We start from the raw sequence: 27126 nt of genomic DNA, 5'->3' as shown, positions 1-27126 counted from the left end.
AAGAGTCAAAGAGGATTGTCAGTGTTACCCTCTTTGACAATGTCAGTGTCAGTCTTCATTGTCAGTTCCAATGTTATGCTTGAAAAAGCATATAATTTATGGTTAAATTATTAGCCCAAACAGGCATAAGGCCAGAAGGCCTACTAATCCCGAAACGGCATTTTGCACTGAGTTAATTAAATACGATGTATCCCTATTTAAATTATTGCCAGCAAATATTATCTCCCTGTATTTTATTTACAGAGAATACAAAATAAAGAATATGCATGAATGTGTGCACAGTCAACAGTACTTAGATTCTTCAATCAACGGTACCAAGATTCATCAAGTTTTGATTAACATAGTCCCCCACCCTAACATGGGCACATACGAGTACAAGCCTGAATTCGGAATTTTGAATTTGTTTTATTGTTTATTTCACATTCTTTAAAACTTTAACGAATCTTTCACTCAACGATTTCAAAGCGAATAGTGGCAGCATTGTAGGGAATAAAACATTTGTATTTGGCAACGTGCGAGTCTGCCTATCGAAAATTCTAAAAATGCTGTTTTTGAATAGTTTTAGTCAAAAGGAAAATTAGTGAAAATGCTCTCCAAACATGTATGTGTCTGTAAATGAAAAATTTTCTTGTGGACATCACATGACAACCTTGTACGGCATATCAAATTAGGCACATTTTTTGCTTCATTTCATTTAAACTTATTTTCTCGAATTAAATTGGAGATATATTTCTCAAAGCCAAAAAATACATAAAACCCAAAATATCTTCATTAAAAACTGAAAATACAGATAAACATAAAACACCAAATACAGTTAAAACAATTTTTAAAAATATTTTACAATTAAAATTACAGATTCTACAGTTGCAGCAAAAACAAGCAATTCGGCCAGCGACAAAAAGGCAGATTCTTCGATGCACAAAATTTAAAGTTTCGTTTTTGTTCCATTCGGTAAAAAAGCACCGAAGGTGCAGAAAGAATTATTTCCTTATTTTGCCAAGTTTCAGGTGTAAACAAATGTGGCTGCCATGGTACAAAAGAATTAGATTTAACCGCACTTAAACAACTTTCAAATTATTGACAATTCTACAACTGTTGCATGCAGATGCAGATTAACTAAAGGCGTAAAACCCTTAACCGAAACATAAAAGCAACATAATTCAATCACTTTCAAAGCAAAATAATTTTACCAGCATATAAAAATCTTAGTTTACCGAGCCCGTGCGATCAATTACAATACCTACTTTTTGAATATTTAGAACTTATTTTTGGTTTGTTTTGGTACTTTTGGGATTTAAGATTTTTCTTACAGAATTTTAAACAAGAAGTTCAAATTGCTGTTTAAAATACTAATTTAAATTCTGGCTAATTTTTCTTTTCATTCATGGTTTTAAATTTAATTTGTGTTCTTTGGAGATGGCATTTGGAAAGTTTTCTTATTATAAATTATTAAGAATTATTAGTTTATTACTTTGCAACTTTGGCGCAAATCTTAGACTTTTTTATTTACTTTTAATTACTTTATTTTGAATTTATATATATATAAGAAAAATAATATATATATATATATTATTATTTATATTTAAATATATATATAAGAAAAATAAAGAACATGTAAAAGATTAAATTAGCAGCGTAAATTAATTTCCCTTCTGTATTCTAAAAATAGCAACATCTACTTGCACTGCGTCATTTCGAGAAAAATCTATGTCATATGACTCATACGTAATTCTGGTGATGTAAATGGAACTAAAACTCAAGCAGCCAATAATAATTTTTACAGCAATATTAACTATCCAATCAAAATGCTTTGAGAACCAAAACTAACTCAGTTTGACTTGAGATTTCATTCTGAACATTACGCACTTTCTTTCTAGGCTTTGCCTTAGCTGGATTGCAGTGTGTCCGCTTCTTTTTTTAACTGCAAATCTATCAAAAATGTTAGCCATTTGGAACAGGCACATTTAATATGCCGACTTGCGTGTAGCCGCAACATGTTGCTGAAAATAAAACTGAAGATTTAATCTGCCTTCGCCTTCAATTTCCTAGTCATTATGGGTCAACACTTTTACGCCATCAAAATTCCTGCTTCTGCATATATTACATATATATATATATATTCATATACTTTTGGTGCGGCCGATTTCAACCAAAAAAAGAGGAGTACAACTAAATGTTATAGCAATGATATGTATGCAAACTTTCAACGTTCTGAGACTACTCGTTATTTAGTTATGCATGATACATGCGTACATACGTACAGACGTCACGAAAAAGTCTCTTCTTAATCAATTTTAAGTACGTTTCACAATCCGTTTGGGGAAAAAGAGTCTTTTATACTGTCCTTACGTACAGTTGTCACTCAAAAACATCGTTAAATTGCATTCGAGAGCTGCCAAAATGGATATTTTCTTTGAAATATGATACCTGAAACTTTCCTCGATTACAATACTATCTTTACATCTTACAAGGAAGTAAAAAACACCGGTTTAGTCCTGATAGAAAATGTGAAAGCTTTCAAATTTTTTTTCTTAAAATATTCGTTAAAAAGAAATTTCAAACTATCTCATAGATATACTATTATTTTTAACTGCACTATATTTAAAGAAACGCGTTTTCAATCATATGCCTATTAAAATACTGAAACATATTACTGTTAAATTTGGAAGAAAATTGTGCGTGAGGGTAGCATTAAAAAAAATTATATTTATTCATAATTAATCTATAGTAGTTATGGCACAAATGCTAAATGAAATAGTGCTCCAAATTCTTGTATTTAATTTCTTTATTTCAAATGAATTAAGACAAACGCACTTAAATTCTTTTTGATACTAATGTTTAGTAATTAATTTATCTAAAATATAATTAAAATTATTAACAGGTATGTAAACCCAAATTAATGAAGGTGAAAATATTTTATCTTTAAGAATTTTCTTCCAGCGACAATTCTAAGTTTGCGTGAAAACAATAAAAACGCATAGACAGACCTTCGAAATAAAGAGAATCATGTTAATTAACTAACATTTTCACTTCACAGTTATTTTCATTTAAAATGCCTCACACTCAAAAAGAAGAACAAAAAACTGACACTCATTTCGAATGTACAGAATTTCTATATACATTCCTTTTAAGAAAATGGTACCTTTGATTTTAAGCAATGATAAAAATTTGTGTAATTTATAATAATTACTTTTAAGAATAACAAAAAGTATTGCTTAAATTATGCGCTCAACAGCATGTTCACATTTTCGGTGATGGGTAGCAAGAAAACAAAAATGAGAAAATAAATATTTAGTTTTATATAAGAGTGAAAGTGCTTTAGATCAGAATATGTTTTAGTCATTTAGTAATCATTCGCTTTAAAATGCAATTAATATTCATATTTTATAAAATCGTTTAACAAACTAAATTCATAAAGAAAAACTACGGATTTCTGATAGAACTCAGCTTAAATAAGCTTGACGCTAAATGATTTGCAAAAAAAGTTTATCGCTAGTGAAAATGCAATCTCTGCAATTGGCAAAGAGTCTTCGAAGTAAATTTTAAAAAAAAATAATAATAATTACATATTCATTTGCTAATAATGTTGTAAATACATAATACGTTTATTTATAATATATAGCCTTATCAGTCGTTATAATGTTCGAAATTATCTTTATCTGAGATGTACCAGTATTGGAATTTAGTTAGAAAAACATACAGAAAGAATTTGGGCACACCCTGCAGTTTGAAATGTTTATGTGAGTAGTTAGAAAATAGTTAGTGCTAGTCGATTTCATGTTATTTCGGCCCACCAGCGCCCGAGCGGTAAAATCACTGAACACTGGTAGTTCGGTTCGAATCCCGCGAACGGGCTGGCTGCATGGGATTTTTCGTGGTTTTCACCATTTTCAACGTGTATACGAGCCAGTTACCCTTAGAAAGTCCTCCACGAAGACATCCCTCCCCTTAGGTAGATAATCCTTGAGGCTTTGCCGTAATTAAATAATCTAACCTAACCTTTATATTATTTCGCATTTACTGCTAATGCATTTAGTAGCATAACGTATAGAGCCTAAGAAATATGAAATAACGTCATAGGTGTATGTGTCAACGCCTGTAAACATCCTAATGACCTATTCTAATCAGGATCAGAAAATGATTTTGCATGAAGAACACTCATTTGTGTTCCTTAGCAGGCAACAATTTGGAATAACTACACGGTTCTATACTGTATCTCTATTTTGCTTAAAAATAAGAGTAAAATTTCCATCATAAGTCTAGAATCTGGAGACTTACAGAGAATTTTGAAATTAGAAAATTAATTTAAAAAAAAAATCTGAAAGCTTTCAGATTTTATATTACACCCAAAGGGGCATTTTTTTAACATTTCGCGTGTTATCTTTATTTACTAAATATCATTTTCTTCGCACTTAAACCGTAAAATTCAATTCAACAAGAATATCGCAAAATAATTTTAAATTGAGCATATCTTTAGAATTTCCGATTGCTGGAGATAAAAATGTTTTTCTTTCGTACAGTGTTGCCATTTCTCGCTTTGAAATAGTTCGCCAGGACTCCAATCGGGACCGAAATATATCAGTGTTCAGTGACTTTACCTCTTGGTTGCTGGTGTCCTTAAGTCACATGGTTCACACTTGTAAGGGAAAGTTTAGAAATTTACTTAATATGATGATTTAATATAATGTTTTATATATTTTTATAAATTTGAAATTGACAGAGTTTTTATATTAAACGTATAATAGGTTCTTAGTATAACAAGGATTATCACGGAAAAAATAATTAAAACATTTATTAATTACTCATACCATAAATAATAAAAACTGAGCTAATTTTGTATAATTTACTTTCCATAAAAGTACGCCTGCCTATTTAAATGCAATATATGAGCGTGTCTCAACTCCTATTAACTTTCAGCACATACTTTTCTCATTTAAAGTGCCTCGACCAATATTTTACTAAATGAGAAAATTAATCACTTTATGGAAACAGTTCATGCGGGCCTTAGAATATTGATTTTCTTGAAGAGTAATCACCATGCTGTCGGATTGGTCAGGAATGTACTGAGTAAAGTGGACCGAGTTCCTCCTCGATTTGCTAGCCAATTACTTGGACGGCAACGTCAGCTTTTACCAAATCGTTTCCCCTGGTCGGTATTTCCTTCCATTCCTGACAACAACAGTTCAAACAGGAATTCTGTTACGGCGGAAACTTTACCGGAGGACTTTGTAGAACGTAATAACGCGGCGCGACCGATGTGATATTCCCAGAGCTTTCAACCCAACGGGATCTTTCATTTGGACATTTAATTAAGAGGCCTTGTAAATCACTAGGCAATCTCAGATAATCAGATTGCCGCATTCCAGCGTCCCAGGTCGAACAAACGTGCTCTAGTAGAGAACGTTCTTTACCTTACATGCAGCAGCAAGCAAACGGGAACGATTCTGATAATCATTCAAAGAGATACCACATCAGTTAACGGTAACGTTCATAAGGATGGAACATAACTTTTGAAGTTAAAGAGTAATTTGGAATTTAGGCTGTTATATTCTCAGTCGAAATATGTTCACTTTGACATCCTCAGCTCAGAAACACACAAAGAGGATTACAAAGAAAGAGTGACTGATATCAGTTCTGCAGTAATATATAGTATGTTTCAGAGTTTATAATAATAAATTAAATAACGTTCAACGTACCTAAGAAAACTTAATTATGTTTCACTACCTAGGATTAACACTTAGAAAATATCTATGTATTTGATTTTAAAGGAGATATTTATCTAAAAATAAATTAATTAAATGAAACTGATTTATGTATCAATTTCAAATAAATCTGCCAAAAGTATGTTGTAGCTTTCATTTCAGAAAACTAAATCAGTCATAATTTCAAATGATTAAAGAAATTAAATAAATAAAACGAAAATCTGAAATTTTTCGGATTTTAAATTACGTCCAAACGCTTAAACGTTTTATGTGTTTCCTTTATTTATGAAATACCATGCTCTACATACTCAAACTATAAAAAATCAGTTGTAAAGCAATATTGCAAAATAATTTTTAAATGAGCATATCAATAGAATTTCCGAAACAGAGTCTCGCGCTTTGGAGATAAAACTATTTTTTTATTTCGTACAGTGTTGCCATTGCTCGCTTTGAAATCGTTTAGTTTGTTAATCAAAAATTCGTTGAAGTGTTACAAAATATGAAATCGATAATAAAACAAATTTCAAATTAAAGTTAGGGCCTTCCACATGCCCATATTCTATGAAAGATTACGTTATCCAAATTGTGATGGCTCTGGGTCCCGTTGTTTTATCACAATGCGAGAAACATACACACATGCATGCAGATTTTTCATTATTTAATTTCTTTAAATATAATACAGGGCGATAATATTTGGTGGCAACAATTTGAAAAGTGAAGCAACGCTTATTGTGAATCGACGCAAAATGCCAAAACGAAAATAATAAAAGTCCTTCTGGGAAAATTGCCCCTTTGGACTAAAATTTTTAAGGAAATTAACATATTTTATATTTATATTATAAGAATTCATTCAACAGAAGGTTTTACTTGCATGTAAAATTTTTATTTATAAAAGCTTTACTTATATAATTTACCACAAATGCTGTACAATGTTGATAATTAAGCAGGATGCCGCTTCACATAATTTATAAAAACATTATTTCTAAAAAAAAATATATAAAATATTGTTGTTAAACGCCCAGCTGCGGTAAGATAGCTTCCCCTTTAAAGCTGGAGGTAGGGCTGTCAGAAACTGGCAGGGAAAGGCAGATTAGCCAGATTTGGCACGAAATCGGCCATTTGGGGACAAAACTGGCGATATGCCATAGACGGCGCCCGAACATTCTAGAACGCTTTCTTAGCGGTTTCCCCGGAATATTTTTGAGGATAGGTTAAAGCTATGTATACCCTTCCTGTCCTGAGAGAAGGCAAGGTGGTGTAGCATAGTGGTATCTTGAATTAACTAGTGTCCTGAGTTCAGAGATCAGCTTTCGAGCGATCGACCGTGTCAGGAGCTGTACTTTAGTGCTTTGCCGTGAAGCTGGCTTCATCGTTATAGCCTGAAGGCTGTGTTATTGATTGCTTCAGCGTGTTTATTAAAGTTTTACGCCGACTGTAACCGCGACTTTAGAACTTTCCTGTTTAATACTGGCAAATGAATCGTGTTTTGATTCTTCTTAAAGTGTTACCATCCATTACTCCAAATCCATGAACTTGTAGAACTCAACAATATTATTAGAAATATGAGCAGATTTGCAGTTCTTTAGGTTATAAATTAGCTTTTATCTTACTTAAAATTGTTCTGAAAGGGAAACGCTCCCAGAATTTCTAGATTCATTTGGAATTTAAAACCAATAAAGTGAATTAGATAGTCTATCCATATATGTTGAGGAATAAAATACTATAATAAAATTATCTGCATTTATATGCGCTTCAGGTGTGCGATACCACAGTACGACTGGACAAAGAACGAGACAGGAAGATGGTGGAATAAAAAGGTGAATATGCGTCTCCGTTGAGAAGGAGGATGCCGGGAAAAAATGGCGTCGACGTTTTATCTCCTCTGCCATTTTTCACCTGTTAATACTTCATTGTAAATAGCCATAACCAACAGTGTACGCAAATATTTAATTAGATTTAATTAAATAATTCCATTTGAATGTTTACTAATTTTTAAAAACTGGGCCACATACATTTATCTGATATAATTCCAGACGAAAAATATTATACAAACTGATTTACTTTTTCGTGATATGGTTCTAGACGCTTCTGCGTAGTTTCCCTTCAAATGTAGGTATACTGTTAATTCAAGGTGTCAAAGTATTCATGTACTACCTGCTTCAAAAAAGACTTGTCAGCTAGAATTTCATTAATGTTTCACATTAGTAAAATTTATGCAGCGCCTGAATATGCAAACAGACTTTGAGAATATGCAAACAGAATATGCAAACATACTTTGAGTATGCAATATTTAAACTGCACGATTGTAAAAAAATACACGAACTTTATAAACAAAATTAGATCTTCAGTTACTGGTGTTTGGAATACATGCGTGTGCCTTTCGGAAAGAACTTCAGCATGTGAGATTTGGCATTCGCTGAAATTTACGTTGTTGGCAAAAGAATAGCTTAAAATTTCAATGAAATGCATAAGAAGGACATTTTCGTATCTTTATGAACCTGAATACAGCCGTAATAAATTACGTGAGTTACACATCATTTGTATACAATAAAGTTACGTAATGGGAACCTATAAAGTATTTTAAAATGGTTGTACAACGAAATATTTCTTGAACAGTTGTTGCCAAATTCCAAAGTTAATTAATTAATTCCAAAATTAGTTAAATTTTAATCCAAAGTTAATTAAATTTTAATTCCAAAGTTAAGTTAATAAAGTAAGCTTTCAAACAGTTTGAGTCGTATGACAGAGTTTAGTAAAAATTAATTTAATTTTAAAGATTTGAGTGCGTTCTCCTTTTAAAAAAAATTGATTTCTACACCACATGATTTCCTTGTACGGAATATAAAATTATACGCCTTTTTTCCTGTACTTCAATTAAACTTATATCCTCGAATTTTATTGGAGATATAGTTCTCATTAATTCAGTTTTCACTTCACGGCAAGGCAAAAATACATAAAAACTCAGAATACCTTTATTAAAAATTGTAAAATACAGAAAAACATAAACACCAAAAACTGTTAAAACACTGAAAAAAAAAATCATATAAATTTACAGTTTTTAAGCAAAAACAGGCAATTCTGCCAGCGAGCAAGACGACAGACGTTTCGGTGCACAAATCTAAGTTTCCTTTTGGTCCCATTCAGTAAAAAGATGCTGAATGTGCAGAAAGACTTGATTCAATATTCTGAAGTTTCAAATGTAAACAAATATGGCTGCTATAGTACAAAATAATTAGGCTTAGCTGCACATAAACAACTTTTAAATTGTTGATAATTCTGCAACTATTTCATTCACATTAACTAAAGTTCAGGTATAACCTTAACCAGAACATAAGAATAACATAAAACAATAATACAATAAGTACGATGGCTTTGCTCTACGCGAACACGCAACCTTTAATTATCTTTCTGCAATTTAGAATCTTCCCCCTAAACCAGTACCTTCTAGAATATGCTAGCCTATTACGTAACCGCTACTGTAAATACTGAGTACGCGCCATTTTTCAGTCAGACTGCTTCCTAATATCGCTGCTACAAGACTGCGCTGCTTTGTCCATTTATCTTTCCATAGTTAGCAAATGTGATGACGCATAAAGTTTAAATTCACTCATACTTAGTTAAAATGACTATGGATATGTAATTTAGAGAGTCTTATCTAAATGGAAAATGATCTGCTAATTGGAATAAGTAAAAATGTGCAGTTAAAAAGCTAAATCAACTTGTCTCGTCTTTTGGATTCCGCTTTACCACTTTGCAAAAGCAATTCCTGAACTTTGATGCCAAGCTTCACCACGACTGCTAAAATATCACACATATATACATATGTTGACTGATCTAAAATTCACTTAGTTCGAAAGCAAGTTTCTCTAACTTGTTTTGACCTAACTTAATTTGCCAGTTTGGCATCATCATTCTTACTTGAGTAAAAGACGATATACCTTCGCATTTGTTAATTATTATTCATTGAACGGGAGTTGGTTTGTTCTCCTTGAAAAGTCAACTAATTTCCGACCAATAGCGATAATTACTTGTTTTTAATTATTAATTGATTTTTCAAAGCTTGAAATTTTGTTATTCATAATTTAAATTCAAGTTCCCGTAAAACGTTTTTTCATAATTTACATCCAAGTTACTTTAAAACACAATTTTCGGAATTAAACTTCCTGCATATGGGTTCCCTCTTTTTTGATACTTCTACTAAATTTATATTAGGATATAATATAATCAATATTTCTTTAGTAAATAAATTATATATATACATAGATATTTATATGCTTTTGGTATGGTCAATTGCAACACAAATAGAAGGTGCACAACTACTTATTATAGCAGTCTTATATACAAAATTCCAACGTTCTGAGGCTACTCGTTTTTAAGTTATGGGAGATACACACATACATACATAAGTAAAGACGCCTCAAAAAAAAATCTCTCCTTAAATCATTTCAAATGCGTTTTATAATTCGTTTGGGAAAAAGAGTCCTTTATTATATCGTTACGTACATATGTCAAGCAGAAAGATCGTTAACTTGCAGTCGATATCGGTTAAAATGGATATTTTAGTTGAAATATGATACCCGAAATTTTTCGTGATTACAGTACTTCCTTTGCTTCTTACAAGGAAATAAATAGGAAGAATTAGAGATCCAATTAGCGATTCCTTGCATTATTTCTTATGTTTCTAAAGATATCTTAATGTAAAAGGAATAGTTTATAATATGCAAACCTGACACTGAACTTTGACAAATTTGTGTGACTTAAACAATTATCATCCTAAAAAATGAATAACTGTAATCAAGCGGCCGCATAAAGTCTGAATTTTAGCAAATAAAATTACACAGCTTCAACAGTTCAGCAAATTTAATTTAAAGTTGCCGAATCCAAATTAATAATTTTATAACACAAAGGGTGTCTTTTAGAAGTGTGTTTCATAATATTAATATGCAATTTGTTCTTTAATAACTACATACGATCTTTTAAAATTTTAATTAATATCTCAATTATTTTGATCATATGACAACAGAATATTATCTAGTAAGTATTAAAAATTAAATTGTAGTGAAGCCAGTCAGATTAAAAAATCTAATCATAATAAAATAAGAATTTTTATTTTCTTTTCAATATAATGTGAAGCATTGCTCAAGCTTCTCAAGCCGGGCATCATGAATCGTATATTTTGTTGCATGTTCCTGTCTGGAAATCAAGCCTCTTATTGTCGTTTTGAAAATATAAAGCTCGTGATTTTTCACAAAAGAGAAGAAATCTGTTATAATTGTCATTAGATATGGGAAGCTGCTCGTGACAGCTGTACTGTTATTATTCAGTTCCACATTTTCTACACTTTGCAGAAGTTAGACATTTATACTTTGGCTAAACCACTGTCTTCATTTAATTTGCAGTCTTTATTGAAAATCAGAACAATACAAAAAAAGAAAACATAAGCACGTTTTCTTAATGAAACCTGCAACATAGTAGATAATCATAAGCTTATGTCACGATTGCAACTTATTGATTTATAAGTAACTCTTCGTGAAATATGAATGAAAATGTAGATTAACGTTTTCCCTGTATAAAATCATTGTAAGGTAAATTTAGGTTGTAAGATTTTCACTAATGTAATTCTCAGTTACTGTCGAAAGTGACGAATCTTAAGAACTAGTTAGCGAATAATCACTTAAGTTCGTGTGACAAGAAACAACAAGATGGAAGGGTCAATAACCCATTATTATTCCAATAAGATTTAACAAAACTCCGTCTTGGAGTGTACAATCAATGCCGACACTTGGGCTTGAGCTTAAGAGACTGAAAATTAAACTAAAACTAAGATTAACTAAATAAATATAGCCGAAGCTATGAAGATTCTGAACTAGTTGGCCCCTTAAATCTATTTGACTACGAAGCTTATCAAGGGCCTGAGTACGGCAGAGCATAATAACAACTTTGAGAGAGAGAGTGGCCAAAAGGCAGACGCGAGTAAATTCAGAAACTCTGATTCTCTCTCTCTAAGACCAAAGAACTTCGCGGTTCAATACCGCTCTTCCTCATTATATATTCAGACGTGATTCTAAAACTACGTTCTGGCCGGAAGTAGTAAGTTGAAGTTAAGAATTAGACAGGAAAGAATTTTAACTTAAAATTTAACTGTTAATAAAATTAACATAATCCTTACAAGGCTAAGAAAAGTGGGAAACTTGCAATTTTACAACAGCGAGTATTGTCAAAAAGGGAAATGTATAAAAAATCATTCAAAACTGTCAACACATGCATTGATATGCAGAATTAATGAAATGCAATAAATACAGGGGGAGTTTACGCATTATTGTAATGATTTTGATATTCTCCATGCATTTAAATATTAATCTTAAAATACACACGTTACTGGCATTAAACTGAAATAACACTTATTTATCGTACGCAGCATTAAAATATTGTTTTCTCTAAAACGTCACTGAAAAATAAACAATGAATCGAGGGCGATATATTTACGCTGCTCGAAGAGAGATACTCTTATTCAATTATTAAAAAACAGATGTGAAAAGCAAGTTTTTAATATTTTTATGCGTAAAATAAATGACATAATTAATATGAAAGAAAAGAAACGTCAAAGTTTACATATGACTGGGAAAACATCAAAACATGCGTACCCAATAAAGGTGCAACTCGTAGTAAATCTAAAGTCGAATGTCATGTTTCAAAGAAAAATCCAGAACCGAAAGAACTATTGCAAAATCTTTAAAAATTCCTGTAGAAACTGTGAACAAACTTATAAAATCTGATTTAAAAGTAATCAAGAAAAAAAAAAAAAAAAAAAAAAAAACATGATGTTCATCGCACTTGTAATTTTCATGTTTCGGTGTTAGGCGATGAACTGTGCAGATCGCTGTATGAAATTCTCTGTGAAAATGAATTCTCTGCGCAGATTGCCGTATGAAAATTATTCGGCATGTGAAAAATGGAAATATATAGTTATAATTTATGAAGCTTGTATATAGTCATCTGACTGCAATAGAAAAAGATCTATTTACACCGAAAAAGAAGAAGAAATAAAAAAGACTTGATATTTGGTTCACAGTAAACAAGGAAAGTCTTTCTAAAGATTTTATGGTTATTACTGGATTTTCTTCCAACGAAAACCTTAAAATAGGAAAACAAATTGTCAAAATTAATTAGTATTACTACAAGAAATACGTTTTAACACCCATTTTTAAAGAAAAAAAAATTCATCTCTTTATCCAAACAATCTTCACTATGTTAAGTTCCATCAAGATAAGGCTCCAAGCTATACCTCTACACCTAGTGCTCTATGTTTCTAAAAAATCTGATGTGTACACCACATGACTTCCTTGTACGGGGTATTAAATTATACGCATTTTTTCTTGCATTTCATTTAAACTTATTGGATTGAATTAAATCTACTTCGCCGACAGCGCATAAACCACAATAGAATAAATGCATTCTTTAAAATTCACTCTATTTGTTTACCATAGTGACACTCTGGCGCTAGGTTCACTTAACAGTATTATATTTCGTTCATATTATAACTCAGAATGCACAAAATTTATATCATTCAAAGAATTATCTAATCGTTGCCACATGTTCTATTCAAATACTATAATAAAGCTAGAGCGATGTATAAAAGAAATTAAGCAAACAAAACAAAAAAGAAACAGTTTATCACAGACGATTGAGTATTTCTCATTCAATTATTTCAGTTCTCACTTCGCGACAAGGAAAAATTACATAAAAACTCAAAATATCTGTATTAAAAATTACGAAGTAAATCTTAAACACTTATTTCCTCGAAAAAATTCCAGAAAGGATTAAGCATGATTTAATTCGCAATAATAAATGAAGGCGTTATCTTTGTTGTTGCGAAGCTAAGTTTCTCTAGATTGGCAACAAATCCCCTATTATGCTGTTTCAAATGTAAAAAAGCAATGGCCACCCTCAAAAAAATTATTAGGCTTAGCGGCACTTAAACAACTTTAAAATTGTTGATAATTCTAAAAATATTGCATACGGATTTACTAAAGGCATAAAAACCTTAACCGGAAGATAAGAACAACGTAATTCAATCATTTTTAAAGCAAAAATGTACAATTTACAAACATATAAGAGTAAAGAAACTGAGATCAGTGAGCCGGGTAACAGAGTGGATGTATATATAAATATATTTATATACGTTTGGTGCGGCCGATTGCAACCAAAATACGAGGTGCACATCTACATGTTATAGTAGTCCTATATACAAAATTTTAACGTTCTGAGGCTACTCGTTTTTGAGTTATGCGAGATACGTTCGTACAGACGCCACGAAAAATTCTCTTCAGAATTCATTTTAAAGCAGTTTTATAATTTTTTTGGAGGAAAAGAGTCTTTTATTCTGTCCTTACGTACAGATATCACGCAAAAATATCGTTAAATTGCATTAGTAAAAACTTTTCGCGATTACAATATTTCCTTTTTACTTCGTACAAGGAAGTAAAAATGAGAAACAAAATCGGAATTGAAGCTAAATGCATTCCACCTAATTCCCAGAATGTGTCTTCTGTGCATCACTGTGCATTTGTACTTTTAAAACAAGCTCTTTATAAGCGCCATCCCGAAACATTGGATGGTCGTTGGAAGTTCGTGAAGGAGGAGTGGAATAAAATCAAACTTTATGTTTTAAAAAGTACATCTCGGAAATCAAGATGTAATAGTTCAACAAATGGGCTATCAAACTGAACTTGCTAGGAAATAAAATTCTAAGGTTTGTTTACATATAAATGTTTGCAAAAACGTTACAGGAATGTGTGAAACCCTCTGTACTCATGTTGATTCCCTAAAGCAATACTTAAACCTCTTATTAAGAATAGTGTGTGTGTTTTATCGCGTTATAATAACAAGAATTTACAGAAAGATAAACTAACCGCAAACATAAAAAACAATTATTAAATTGCAGTAGTAAAAATTGTATTATCTGTTGCTAGAATGCAAGGGATACCAAAAAGGTGCATACACGCCCTCTGACTGTTAACGGTCATGCATCAGAGCCCGTTGGTCCTAGGCCCTTAGTTTCCTAAACGAAATGAACTTTCTTTGTTGGACAGTATTTTGTTTCTCCTTTCTTTGTTCAAACAGTATTTGAAACTACAGCGCACAGCGTAACGTACCAAGGTAATCTTAACACTGTTTATTGCCCTTCTTCAAATCGATGAAGCTGGTTGCTGATCCTAGCAAGATTGCCGCATATCAAATATCGAATAAAACCCTGCAGCTGTTATTTAGGTTTTCTAGTAAATGTTTCATTTAAAAAACATTATGTCTGCGCCCAGGTTGACTTGATTTTTCGCTTGTCGCTTTTATATCAGACTTCTTTTAATGCATTTTTTATTTCAACCTTTTTGAGCGTTTTCCTCAAAGTCGAACAAATTGCATAGGGAAACTTTATATAGGATTAAAGTACAATTACATTTTTGTTTACTTTTTAGTATGAAGTAAACGAAGCATTCCAATCCTAAAAAAATATTTCAACAGGAATATGCTTTTTGACCGATACAGATCCCATTTGGGCGATTTGTTTGCGTGAAGTCTATACATACGTACAGAATAAACAACTATTTTCTCCCAAAACGGATTGTAAATTAAATTTAAAATTGATTCGGAAGGTATTTTTTCGTAACTTTTGTAGGAAAATATGTATACGTACGTACCTATGTATGTATCTCTTAAAATTCCAAAACGATTAGCCGTAGAACATTTAAAGTTTGCATGTGGAACTGCTACAGCATTTAGTTGTATATTTCACATTTTTATTGCAATCGGTCGTACCAAGCATGTGCATCTTACAATAAATTCACCTTTTGGGAGATATCAAATTTTCCATAGCCAATTTGTGTCACCAATAGTGCCAAACATGTGACGATTAGAATCATTTTTTCCTTTTGAATTACTGGCCTTTGTGCTTTTGTTCTTCCAATAGTAAGTTCAAAATTTTTGTTGTCTGTTAATTATTTATATAATTAGTAAATTGTTAGTTCTAATTTCACTTTTAATATTAGTAAATAGTATATATTTTGCTTTTGCTTTATTAGACATTGAATTTGTTTTTATATATTTTTATTTCATATGAAAGTAGGGAGACTGTGTAGAGGAGGCATTCAGAATTTTCGGATGAACTATCATAAATAAATAATTTTAAATTGTTCGCCACCTAATTTTAGATGAACAGAAACACAGTGGTTTTCCTGTGAGAAGGAGTTCGACTGAATTTGATCTACCTCCTCTTGATAACGTTAAATCAGGTTTTAATTTCATTCTTTTTCATATTATACGTATTTTTTATGTATTTCTGTCTTTTTAGGATTTCATCTGGTTTAAAAACACTGAGCAGATTTTTTTTTAGCATTTTTAAATAGGAAATTTGGGTATTTTACTGGTACTGGTTTTAAATTTTATATCTTTTATGGCTTTGGTTCTTAATTTCTTACAATTTTGATTCTCTCTCTCCCTATATATATATGTGTGCCCTCCTCTTTACATGGCTTAAAAGTACCTACCTGGCCTTTTTTAGCAATCGATAGTCATAGGCATGTACATATAACCACAGAAATGTTTTAAATGAAGAAATTATTCCTGTTTTGGCAAAGTTAAAAAAAATCAATTCGACATCTAACGAAATCTAACTTTTAATGCAGTTTCTAGGTTCTTATATTTAGGAAAGTTTTATGCCCGTTATGAAAAAATAAGATTATAAGAAGCTTGACTCATTTATGGCAAAAATTCAGCGGGATATTTAATTTAAGAAATTTGCAATTTTTGATGTCATTTCCATCTTGCCTTGAAAAATACATCAATTAAGTTAGAATAATTCGAGGAAATAAGTTTTAGTGAAGTGCAGCAATTTTGTTTTCCCTATGGCTACACGAAGAAGTCATGTGGTGTCCACATCAGGTTTTTTTTTCCGAGTACGTGTGAGCATAGAGGTAGATACAAATAATCCGCATATACTGTGGCAGCTAAAGAGAAAATTACTACAGCAATTAATGGCATCAGTGCGAATAAAAGTTGTCTTAAATATAACAAAAAGAGCCTCTTATTCTTTACTGAGCAGAGCTACCATTTCCCGTATATGCTTTAAACGGATGGTTATATTACAAGGTATGTCCTCCTTCTTTCCATCCTGCCTTCGTGGTGTAACGGTGCACACTAGACGCGTCCAGGTTCGAGTCCAGGCGAGAGTGTCGCTCATTTTTTATGACTCCTGCTTCAAAATAACCTAATGTCTCTACAAAATGTTGTATTTGTACGATGTGATGAAATATACATTAGTAATAAATACTAAGATCTTGTATATTGTACACTATATCCGTAAATTTCGGCAATCACTATGTACTATAAACTATAAGGTTTATCGGCCTAAGAAAATAATGCTAATGATTGATTTTAAAAAAAAGACTGTATTATGTGCTCACACACATATACAAAACAAATTACAACCATCTCATTCGCAATATGGAAGATTACAAAAAGGGGTTTCAGCAACTTGGCGATAGAGGAGTATATTAGGCAGAACGAGAATAATGGTCTAAAATAAGTGGCTTGCTGAAAGCAGAAAACATAAATTAAAGCTCAGTTCCTATTGCACTTGATGTTGATCAAGCTACTAAAATGATGTTTACAAGATTCAGAAAAGAGCATGATGATTCAAAGAAGGTAATTTCCACAAAAGCAATCAGACTCTGATTAATGTAACAGTTATAAGTTTCTCAAATACTTTTAAATCAACCAAACTATTGCAAAGATATCTACATGTTTAAGATCAATAGGACATTTACGAATCTTCCTGTCGGTTATATTTCCATTTATTCGTTTTTTTTAATTTTTTTTATGTGAACTGAACTGGCAATGAAATACATTGCACCACAACTTGAGAAAGGGAATGTTCATAAACAAATTCCATTAAACAGTTTGCACATGCTTGCAGATTATTTTACGTAAGTATATTTCATTGTTTCAAATACCCGTGCTAGTAACGTTGTGTTCTTTGGAACAGAAATACTCATAACGTAAGAAAGATATACAGCAGTACTTTTTCTACGACAGAATCCATAAATTTACGTCTCTGAATTTATTTATATACATCAGATTTAGGATCTAAAAATATTTGTTGCAAGGCAAAGAAAATATACTGGGTTTGAAGGAAAATGAATTTTCAATACAAAGTAGATGAATTTATGCAGAACGTTTTCTGCGATTAGTTGTTTTTGATATCAGTTCTCAGTGAAGGAAATAAAATTTTGTCCTTTAGCGTACTTAATGTTTTTATCAATTTTATCCGAACGCTGTGAAACATCAAACTGGAAAACCTGCCTATTGTATGGACTATGCTGAACAGAATTTAGCATGCACATTAGTGACTTAGGCGGAATGTTATCTTCAACTGTTAATCAATATACAAATAGGCCAAGGTCTAAAATAATATTAAACAATCTTTAATTCATTGCTGTTTTTTGAATTTATTACGAAAAAGCAATCGTTTACTTATAGTAAATGGTAGAAATTCTTCGGACTGCATAAGAATTACGTATTAAAGTATTCCACACAATGAGACTGCAAATCATTTGTTATGTCTCTAACAATAATAACATTTGTTATGTGCCTAAAGCGAAATAAGTGATCTTAATATTTGTCAGCTTACATTATTATCGTTTTATCTATTCTTGTTAATTTATAAATACTAAATAAGATGTATGTGTGTGTGTGTGATTATGACAAAGCCTCGAGGGCTAGCTTCTTAAGAGGAGGGATACCTTCGTGGAGAACTTTCTAAGGGAAACTGGCTCGTATACACGTTACACATGGGGAAAACCACGAAAAGGCCCATGCAGCCAGCCCGTTCGCGGGATTCGAACCTCGGACCGAACTACCAGTGTTCAGCGACTTTACCGCTCGGCCGCTGGTGGGCTTAAATAAGACGTAAAAATATCTAGAAAGGGTATGAGAGAAAACAATATTGTACTAAGCAACATGAATGAAGTAACTGAAGCAATAGAAACTGAAATGGATCTCATTCTGAAAATGGAATCTTCATTGGCTTTTTAGTGCTTTATTGGCATTTAGTATAGAATTATTATGGAATATTTGATGCAGGAGATGTGAAAATATGCAGTGCCCTCGCCGGGACTCCAAGCTTGGACATCTCGAATACGCGCCGAGTATGCTACTATTGCACCACGATGACATGCTGAAAGAAGGGGGAAAATAACTTAGGTATTCCCCTTTTACAGGGCGACTTTTAGGGGACCCAGTAACCAAATCCTGGAGATAACAAATTATTGTCAACCACCTTTTAGTTTGGGCGCCATTTGTAAAGTCATTAGACTTTTTTAATGCAAGAGACGTAAAAAATGTGCGATGCCTTCGCCGGGACTCAAACCTGAGCCCCTTGAGCACGCTCCAAGACTGCTACCGCTACACCACGAAGACATGTTGGAAGGAGGGAGAAAGTACCTTGCATTATGCAATACATGTAAAATTTTCAAACAATATTCTAGGATACGAACATTAATATAAAAATTCCATGTGTCAAATAATATGCTTGTTGCCATTCAAATTACACCGAAAGGCTGGCATCAGAAAGTATTCTAGATACGCGAGAATGGTTGATGTAACGTTTGAATCACTTGGTGCACTCGATGTGCCACGATAATGCCACAGAAACTAACTAAACAATCATCTTTTTACCCTTAACACGTTGATTATTACTTTGCAAATTCCTTAATTCTTTTATTTTAAAATAAGGATTATTCTCTTATGTTTCGTGTTTTACGTTATTTTTATCTCAAAAGGTCAATTAGTCTTGAAACATAATTTTACGTCGTTTTGCTCTTCATTCGAATCTGTTGCCATTCGGCGTATTTATCTATTTAATCTGTGTTAAATAGGAAACTACTTGCCGTGAGAGGTTTATACTTCCTCTTAGGGAGGAAACTAAACTCTTAAGAATTTGCTAATTACCAAACTTTTAGTGATCGTATAGTGAATTTTTTAATGCATTTGTGTTGTAAAAATTGCATCCCGGGACCGCGCCGTGAGAGGATCGAAAACATAAGAAAAACATATACAAGATATATAGGAAAAACATATTAAATATATAAAGAAAACATACTGTAATAGGTTTCCAGATTAAATATCAGTTTATTCAATTTCATCACAATAAAAAAAAAAATCTTATCCTCATCAGAGAGTCTAAGGAGAATTATTCAATTTGTCATTTACTTTTTTTTTCATTTAAATTCATATAAAAAACCTTAAGGTTTGTCTTGGTAATTTAAAAGGGAAAAGGGAAACAATTGAAGGCCTGAGAATTAATTTAAGATTCAACGTTGTTTTTTAACTTACTTAAAGTTCAAACACAAAAAAAAATAAAACTTATCTTGGGTGGACATCTTGAAGTGGAGGACTCGTATCTTAATAAGCGTTGACGTCGGCGGGGCTCATCTTTACGGTCACAAAATGGAAGTTTCAGAAGACATCGTCCTGTCCGGGCACTATTTGCGAAAACACACACGCAGGTAACTGGTTTTCATAATGATGAAGCTATTTTTAAGTCTGTAAAACAGAAACAGGAGCTCTGCTGCCCAGCACGGCTATCCGCTTGGTCTTGAAAGTCTTAAGTCAACACGCAGGTAACTGGTTTTACTAATGACGACGTTATTTTACCTCTGTAAAGCAGAAACAGGAGCACTGCTGCCCAGCACGGCTATCCGCTTGGTCTTGAAAGTCTTAAGTCAACACGCAGGTAACTGGTTCAAATTTCGCCTTTTTACCAGAACGCGGCAAGGGAGCATGTTTGCAGCTCCCGGCCAGAAACGTTTTTCTAGGCAATTACGGCTCGCCTGTTCTTGCTCATCCCAAGAGGAAGCTTCACGAGTAACGTCCAAAGTAAGTTCCAAAAACCAGTCAGTAAGTAAGTCTCGCCTCTTAACCCAAAACGCGGCCGGGGAGCATATTTGTCGCTCCCCGCCGGAAAACATCTCTCGTCGTGAATTACATCTTGCCTATCGCTTTCAAGCAAGTTTCAAGAGTAACGTCCAAAAGTCCAGCCAGCCTGTAAGTAAGTCATTTCAACTCGAATTTCCTTCGTCTCCTTCACAAACGCGGGTTCCCACTATGGCTTCAATTATCGCCCCCTTAATTATGGCAAAATTTGCGTTTTCAACCCCTGAATGCGGAAATAAGGGTGATCGCGCATGCGCGCCCTTCTTCACTTAGCCAACAACCGGACCCTCAATCGCCAAAAACCTGAATGACTTACATTGAAAGACAAGTAGCAACCTTTGACCTTTTTGTCACGTACTTCCTCTCTTAAGGTCAACTACACAATGAAAATCCTTCTAGAACATTCTAAAGGACAAAGCGCGCGAAATCATGACTTGGCAAAAAATTGCTTCCCTTTCCCTGCTTCTTTTCACAATGAATCAAAGCTTGTCCAAAATTTGCAAATAAAGGAAAATAAATAATATTCTTTTAAACTAAATAATATTCCCAGAAGCATCTGTTTTTCCCCAAAATTAAAGCATTAAAATAAATAATTCAGAATCAAATAAAATTAAGATTTCCATAAATAAAAAAAAATCATTCACCTAGTTTTTAAAACGCTATCAGACAAATTCTCTACACAACATCTGTCTGTTGTTGATTAAAATCCAGGCTGTTTAAAAGCAATAAACGCGGTTCTTAAGAATGTTACAGTTTTACATTTTAATCTCAGTGATTTAAATAAAAATGCATTAAATTCGTTATAAAACATTTTTGAAGAATTACATTATGTACCTTTTCACCCTTCAACTATACAAAAGGCATGTTAAGTGTCAGGTTAATCTCAATGTATCCTGTAAAATGATTCGCTATTCCACCTGGGCCGACTTTGTTGATAATCTCTACTGATAAATCATATTAAACATCAAAACAGCTTTTTTGGACAACCTCATGTGAGATTGGTTCTCATATGAGAGAAAACAAATTCGGACAACGAGGACTCACACTGACCCTTCGTTACCTGAAGTCGCTGCGGGACGTCATAGGTGTGCTCAGTCATGCGACCTCCACCCCGGGTCCGCTGCAGGCTCTGCTCCGGCGACTCGGACGTGGGATCTGGCACATGGTTGGGAATGTGGGTGGTGGCGTAAGGCAGAGGATAATACAGTGGCTCCCTTTGGGAATCGTACACAGAATTACCCTTTGCCTTACCGTAGGAACTCATGGAAATATCGTCAGCTCGACCTCCGGAACCGCGGGAATCTGTAAGGAAAAAAATAATTATTGAATCCATATCCACGAGCATAGCAGTGTAATTTTGATGCAGAAGAACACATACGGTGTGCTAATTATAATTTTTTATATTAATAACTCAAACCCATACAAGATGGAAAGCACGCTAAAATAACAATTTAATACACAAGGATTGTAACAATTAGGATCAGAAATTTAACTCACAAAAAGCTCATATAAGGTGGCCATAGATATTTTGTACTTTTATAAACCAAATAAAAAATGCAGTTAAACAAACTTAATCATCGAGATTTTATTTAACATAATAAACATATCCAAAAATTTACTATTAAAAATAATATCGGTGAGATGTCTTTATTCATATCTTTATCAGTTTTATAACGGAGCATTAAATTTTGGAAAACACACTGAACAGATAGTGAGCGTAATTCCGGCTACTTTATCAGGAACGTTCTGTTTCAGTTGGTCTACGGTTAACAGTTTACTTTTTTACTTTCATGTAAAGGTTTCTATTCCAATAAAAATCGGCAAGAGAAATATCCAGAGACACCTCGGAGACCATGGTATGTCACCTCTATGAGAAAACAATTTGTTGGAGAAAATTCTTTAACCACAGGTATGCAGAGGTTTTAGAAATGGCATTGTAGAAATAATCTGTTGGATTGAGCTCTTCTTGTGATACCCATCAAATTCTTCCAAGGCTTCGAATGTCTATCGTCTTGCCCGTTTCCTTTGCTTCGCCAAGAACTTCACCTTCTTGCATTTTTCAAATTTATGGTAGATCCAGTTTATTCTAATTTCTTAACCCGTGATTTAGTTTGTAAGGTATATAACAGTTTATAACAAGTTTATAACAGTTATTTTTAAGTTTATGCAGCTTTTCTATCTCTCCTATCTTCAGCTTACAACTCCTTACTAGAACGACTTTTAGAAACGCGTTTAATGCAAATGAGAAGGAGTGGTATTTAAGTCGAAGTCCCACTAACTTCAAGAGAGAGAATCATAATTTCTGAATAGTGCGCATTTGCCTTTTGGCTACTTCTCTCTAAGAGGTTACTACTCTCGGATAAATTGCTTTAGTTAGTCATCACTTTTGAGTTAAATCCCAAGTGGAGGCCTTGCTGTACGCCCTGAGAAAAGGGCCGATTGTATATCTTTCTTGTGAGCAATAAAGGGTAACTAACATTTCTTGAGTTTAACTTTCTGTTTCTGAACTTAAGCGATTATTCGCTTAGCTGTTCACTAGGTTCCTCAATACTCAGATAATAGTTAAAAGGGAGGAACACTATTAGATAATACTGGAATATTTAGCAATGTCATGTCAATCATTGTGTTACGAGTGTACGGGCTCTTAATGGATTGACTGTATATATAATCAATGATATCTTGATGTAATTTATTTTTGCAAAGAAATTTTTACAGTTCTTCAACTCTTCACATATACGTACTCGCGCAGCACTTCTGAGTATGACAGAGCCCAATCAATAGTTATCACTTCAAACTACTAAAAGAGTTAAACACAAGCATATACAAAAGCCTCAAATACGTAGGCTGGTATAGCTATGTCTCAATGTTCTAAACAAGTAAACCTTCTCTTCTTTGATAGCGGTTTTCCGAAAACCCATATATTTTCTGAAAGCTTATATCACAAGCAGAAAAACTGTGAAGTGTTAGGGGCAGGACAAGCTTTTCGGAGCTATAGAACCCACAAAGTATCATTAAATTGTGTATAGATGGACATATTTCCGTAATGACTATGTTAACGCTTTGTCTGCTTTATTGATGATAAAAACCTACAAAAAGAACTGGTACCTGAAGGATTTAAGGGAAAGATCCATCCTCTGGATATTCATTATTTTCAGACACTAAAAATCTTTTGTTCGTTACATAACGGATACAATCATTATCGAGACACAGGAGCACATTTGGCATCGCAATAGCTTTGTGGCCCTGCAATCCTTTTCACTGTATCAGTTCAGCGCTCATCGTGTTAAAAACGTGATTAAATATGCTTTTTATAAGGACAAATACTTGGTACGACGAACCTGGAATGTGGATTGCGCCAATGGATTACTGGTTCGATTCATTGACACACGATGAGTGTGCAAAGTGTGAGGCTATCGCTTTTTTAAAATGTGCCCAACGTGAGCTGTCTTTCTGCCCCTCTCACTGTTTATTTGATGAATTTCACATTGATTGCATATTGTAGTATATTTTGTTTGAAGTCAATAACAAGTCACAATTTCAATACTCCAACGTATAACGTTTCTTTTCAACGAGATGTTTCTTTCTTTATATTGAGATCCCAACCTTCTTACCATATCATTAGTTCATATAAATACGTGAAACGATCATTTTAGCGAGTTTTGGTGTCATGTTTCCATGTTTTCGTTTCTGATACTTTGTGAGCCCTATAGGTCCAAAACTCTTGTCCCTCTGCCCCTAAGATTTCCCAGTTTTTTTACTTGTGGCATAATCTTTCAGAAAATGTACAGGTTTCCGGGAAATGGTATCAAAGCAGAGAAAGTTTACTTGTGAGTAAAGCTCTGAAATCAATTCAGAATCAAGCTGAGAACTTTTTGCCGTCTTATACAGTTTTCCCCCAGCTGTTAAGAAATTTCTAGTACGAAATTTACGAAAATGTTTACGAAATTGTTGGAAGGCCTACACAGTTACAGTTACAAAGGAATGGGACCTGTTAGAATTAAATAGGTATAGGACTAAAATATCGTCAAATGGTGACAAAGTTTGGCGACTTTTGACAATTTCTGTCCAAATTTGGCTACACAAATTAGCTGCCGAAACCACAGCCAACTTGGCGATATTTCGCAAAGGATTCAGAGTTGTAGCCCTGCGGTTTCGACAACGCTTCTTACTCTTAGCTACTCTTTACGACTTTCATGTTATATTTTACAAGAAATATTACAATTTACATATAATTTCATTAAAATTATTTTCATGTACACAAAATTTGTAACAATGAAGCGCGGTATAGCTACATGAGAATAAAACTGTTTTACACAAGAAGCGAACTCTTTAGTTTTGAAGCGTCCCATTGTGACCAGGACCCTCCGAATTGATGTATAGCTAACCACAGCTAACGCAGCTCGTTTCGAAATGATTTTTGGAAAAACGTTTCGCCTTTTGCAAAGATTCATGGCCCGCTTCGTATAATATCAAAAAACTTTGTCAAGAGAGAATGAGATTAAACTCAGAGAGGAAAGGATGTTAAATCTTTAAAAATATGATATAAAACTTTATTATGTCTAAACAGGAAAAAGCAATGAATAAATAAATAATAGAAATTTTGGAGCATACTATGATATTGCTTATGTGGTTCGGGGCACAGTCTACATTCACAAGTTGCTAGTATTTATATGCTAACCAGGATTATCATCAGATACAAGTGTACTTTTTTAATCAGAAACTTATTAAACATGATAACAACAATACCCACAGGATTTTAAATTAGAAATTGGAATACGAATGCGTTTCCATCTTTCATAAAGACATTACGCATGAGGAGCATTATTAGTGATTTAATACTTTAAAGAAATTATGTTTAATTTATTGAAAATTATTCAATTAAATTGAATGTTACATAACCTCGAAACAAAGAGATATAAATTAATTCACATTTTTAAAATCCCGTTTTAATATTTTATATTAAAATGAATTATCCGTAAATGAACATCTAAAGCAGTATCTCCATTATTTTGCTCCTTAACAAAGCCAGGAATTTTCTTCGTGCTGTTTACATCTTAAGCGCATTCACAACTGCGAATAATCAGGTCTGCTATTCAAAGCACATGGCGCCTGTCTCTGATAGAATTCAATAATGAGTTTCTAATTTAAATTCTTCCAATTTTCCATTCAGTTGCCAAGTCTGGAGCTGGAAATGTAATGTGAAAAGGCAACTTCGTGCATAATAATTACCTTCCATTACGCTCTGCTATTGTTCCGTTTTGTTCAGTGGTTAACAATTGCAACAGAGCAACAATAGCGGTGTTCACGGACTGTTTCTCTTGTCTTTCCAAGCATACATCTGGGAATATAAGAATTTTACTCAACCTGAAATTTCCAAACATTGAACAATATGATTATTATACACAGTATGAATTTAACTAACGTTTGTGATTTAAATTATCACAATCTCTAAGTGAATTGCTACGTGTTTGAACCGCAGTCGTCATAAGACATAAACAGCGCCAATAAGACTTTACCGAATAAAGCATAGAATTCCTCTCTCTATATATATAAAGAAGATTGTCTACCTGTGTGTTTGTTTGCGATTAACTCAGTCACTATTATAGCTATCGACACTAAATTTTCTGTAATTCTTTTCTGGGTTCTAGAAAAGATATACAATTTTTACTGCACTTCACTTAAACTCATTCCCTCGAATTTCGTTAGAGATATATTTCTAATTAAAACAATTCTCTCACTTTGAGGCAAGGCAAAAATATATAAAAACTCAACACATCTTCATTAAAAATTGCAAAACACAGAAAAACCTAAAAACACCAAATACAGTTAAAAACAGATTGAAAAACAGTTTTACAGTTAAAATTAGAGGTTCTACGCCACCGCAAATGATTCGGCTAACATTCAAAAAGACAAAATTTTCGGTGCACAATTAAAGTTAACTTTTGGACTCAACTGGCAGAAAGACACTGAAGTTGGTGTACCAACTGAATTCACTAATAAGAGTTTCAAATGCAAACAAATAGCCTCTACGTTAGGCCTAGCGCAACTTTTAAATAGTTGATAATTCCACACCTATCGCATGCAGATTTGCTAAAATCATAAAAACCTTACCAGAAATAAGAACAACATAATTCACTCACATTTAAAGCAAAATATGCGCTATTTAGCAACATATAAGAATAAAACACAGAGCTCGCCGAACCGGATAAAACGATAGGTGTTTGTACATATATATATATATGTGTGTGTGAGGTGTGACACAAAAAAGTGACTAAGTGTGTAGCTTGAAAATAGAGTTGGCAACAACTCATTTGATGACGTCATGCCACACACATCCTCTATCCAGGCAGCCAGTTTCGACTTAACCGACCATGCCAGGGGGGAGTACTACGTCATTGAGCGAACACGTGCAATTGGATGCTGCCGAAAAAATGTCTAA

At 33.1% G+C, this 27126-nt stretch overlaps 1 protein-coding gene across 3 annotated transcripts in view; it reads right to left on the bottom strand.

Moving 5' to 3' along the window:
- LOC118192022 (cell adhesion molecule Dscam1-like) overlaps nt 1–27126 on the bottom strand; it is a 1213535-nt gene that overhangs the window by 174018 nt on the left and 1012391 nt on the right. For 2 of the 3 annotated variants that reach the window (XM_085823265.1, XM_085823266.1), the window contains exon 22: nt 21748–21989. In XM_085823265.1, coding sequence (XP_085679391.1) covers nt 21748–21989 — 242 coding nt within the window. Of the gene's footprint in view, nt 1–21737; nt 21990–27126 lie in introns of all 3 variants that reach the window. The other variant, XM_085823267.1, reaches the window with a different exon arrangement.

Source organism: Stegodyphus dumicola, chromosome 9 (genome assembly GCF_044657685.1).
Source record: "Stegodyphus dumicola isolate Sdum_Otavi_A_Nest chromosome 9, ASM4465768v1".
In the NCBI taxonomy this organism is placed as follows: domain Eukaryota; kingdom Metazoa; phylum Arthropoda; class Arachnida; order Araneae; family Eresidae; genus Stegodyphus; species Stegodyphus dumicola.
Note: the sequence above shows the minus strand (reverse complement) of the source record. Positions and strands in the feature narration are given on the sequence as shown.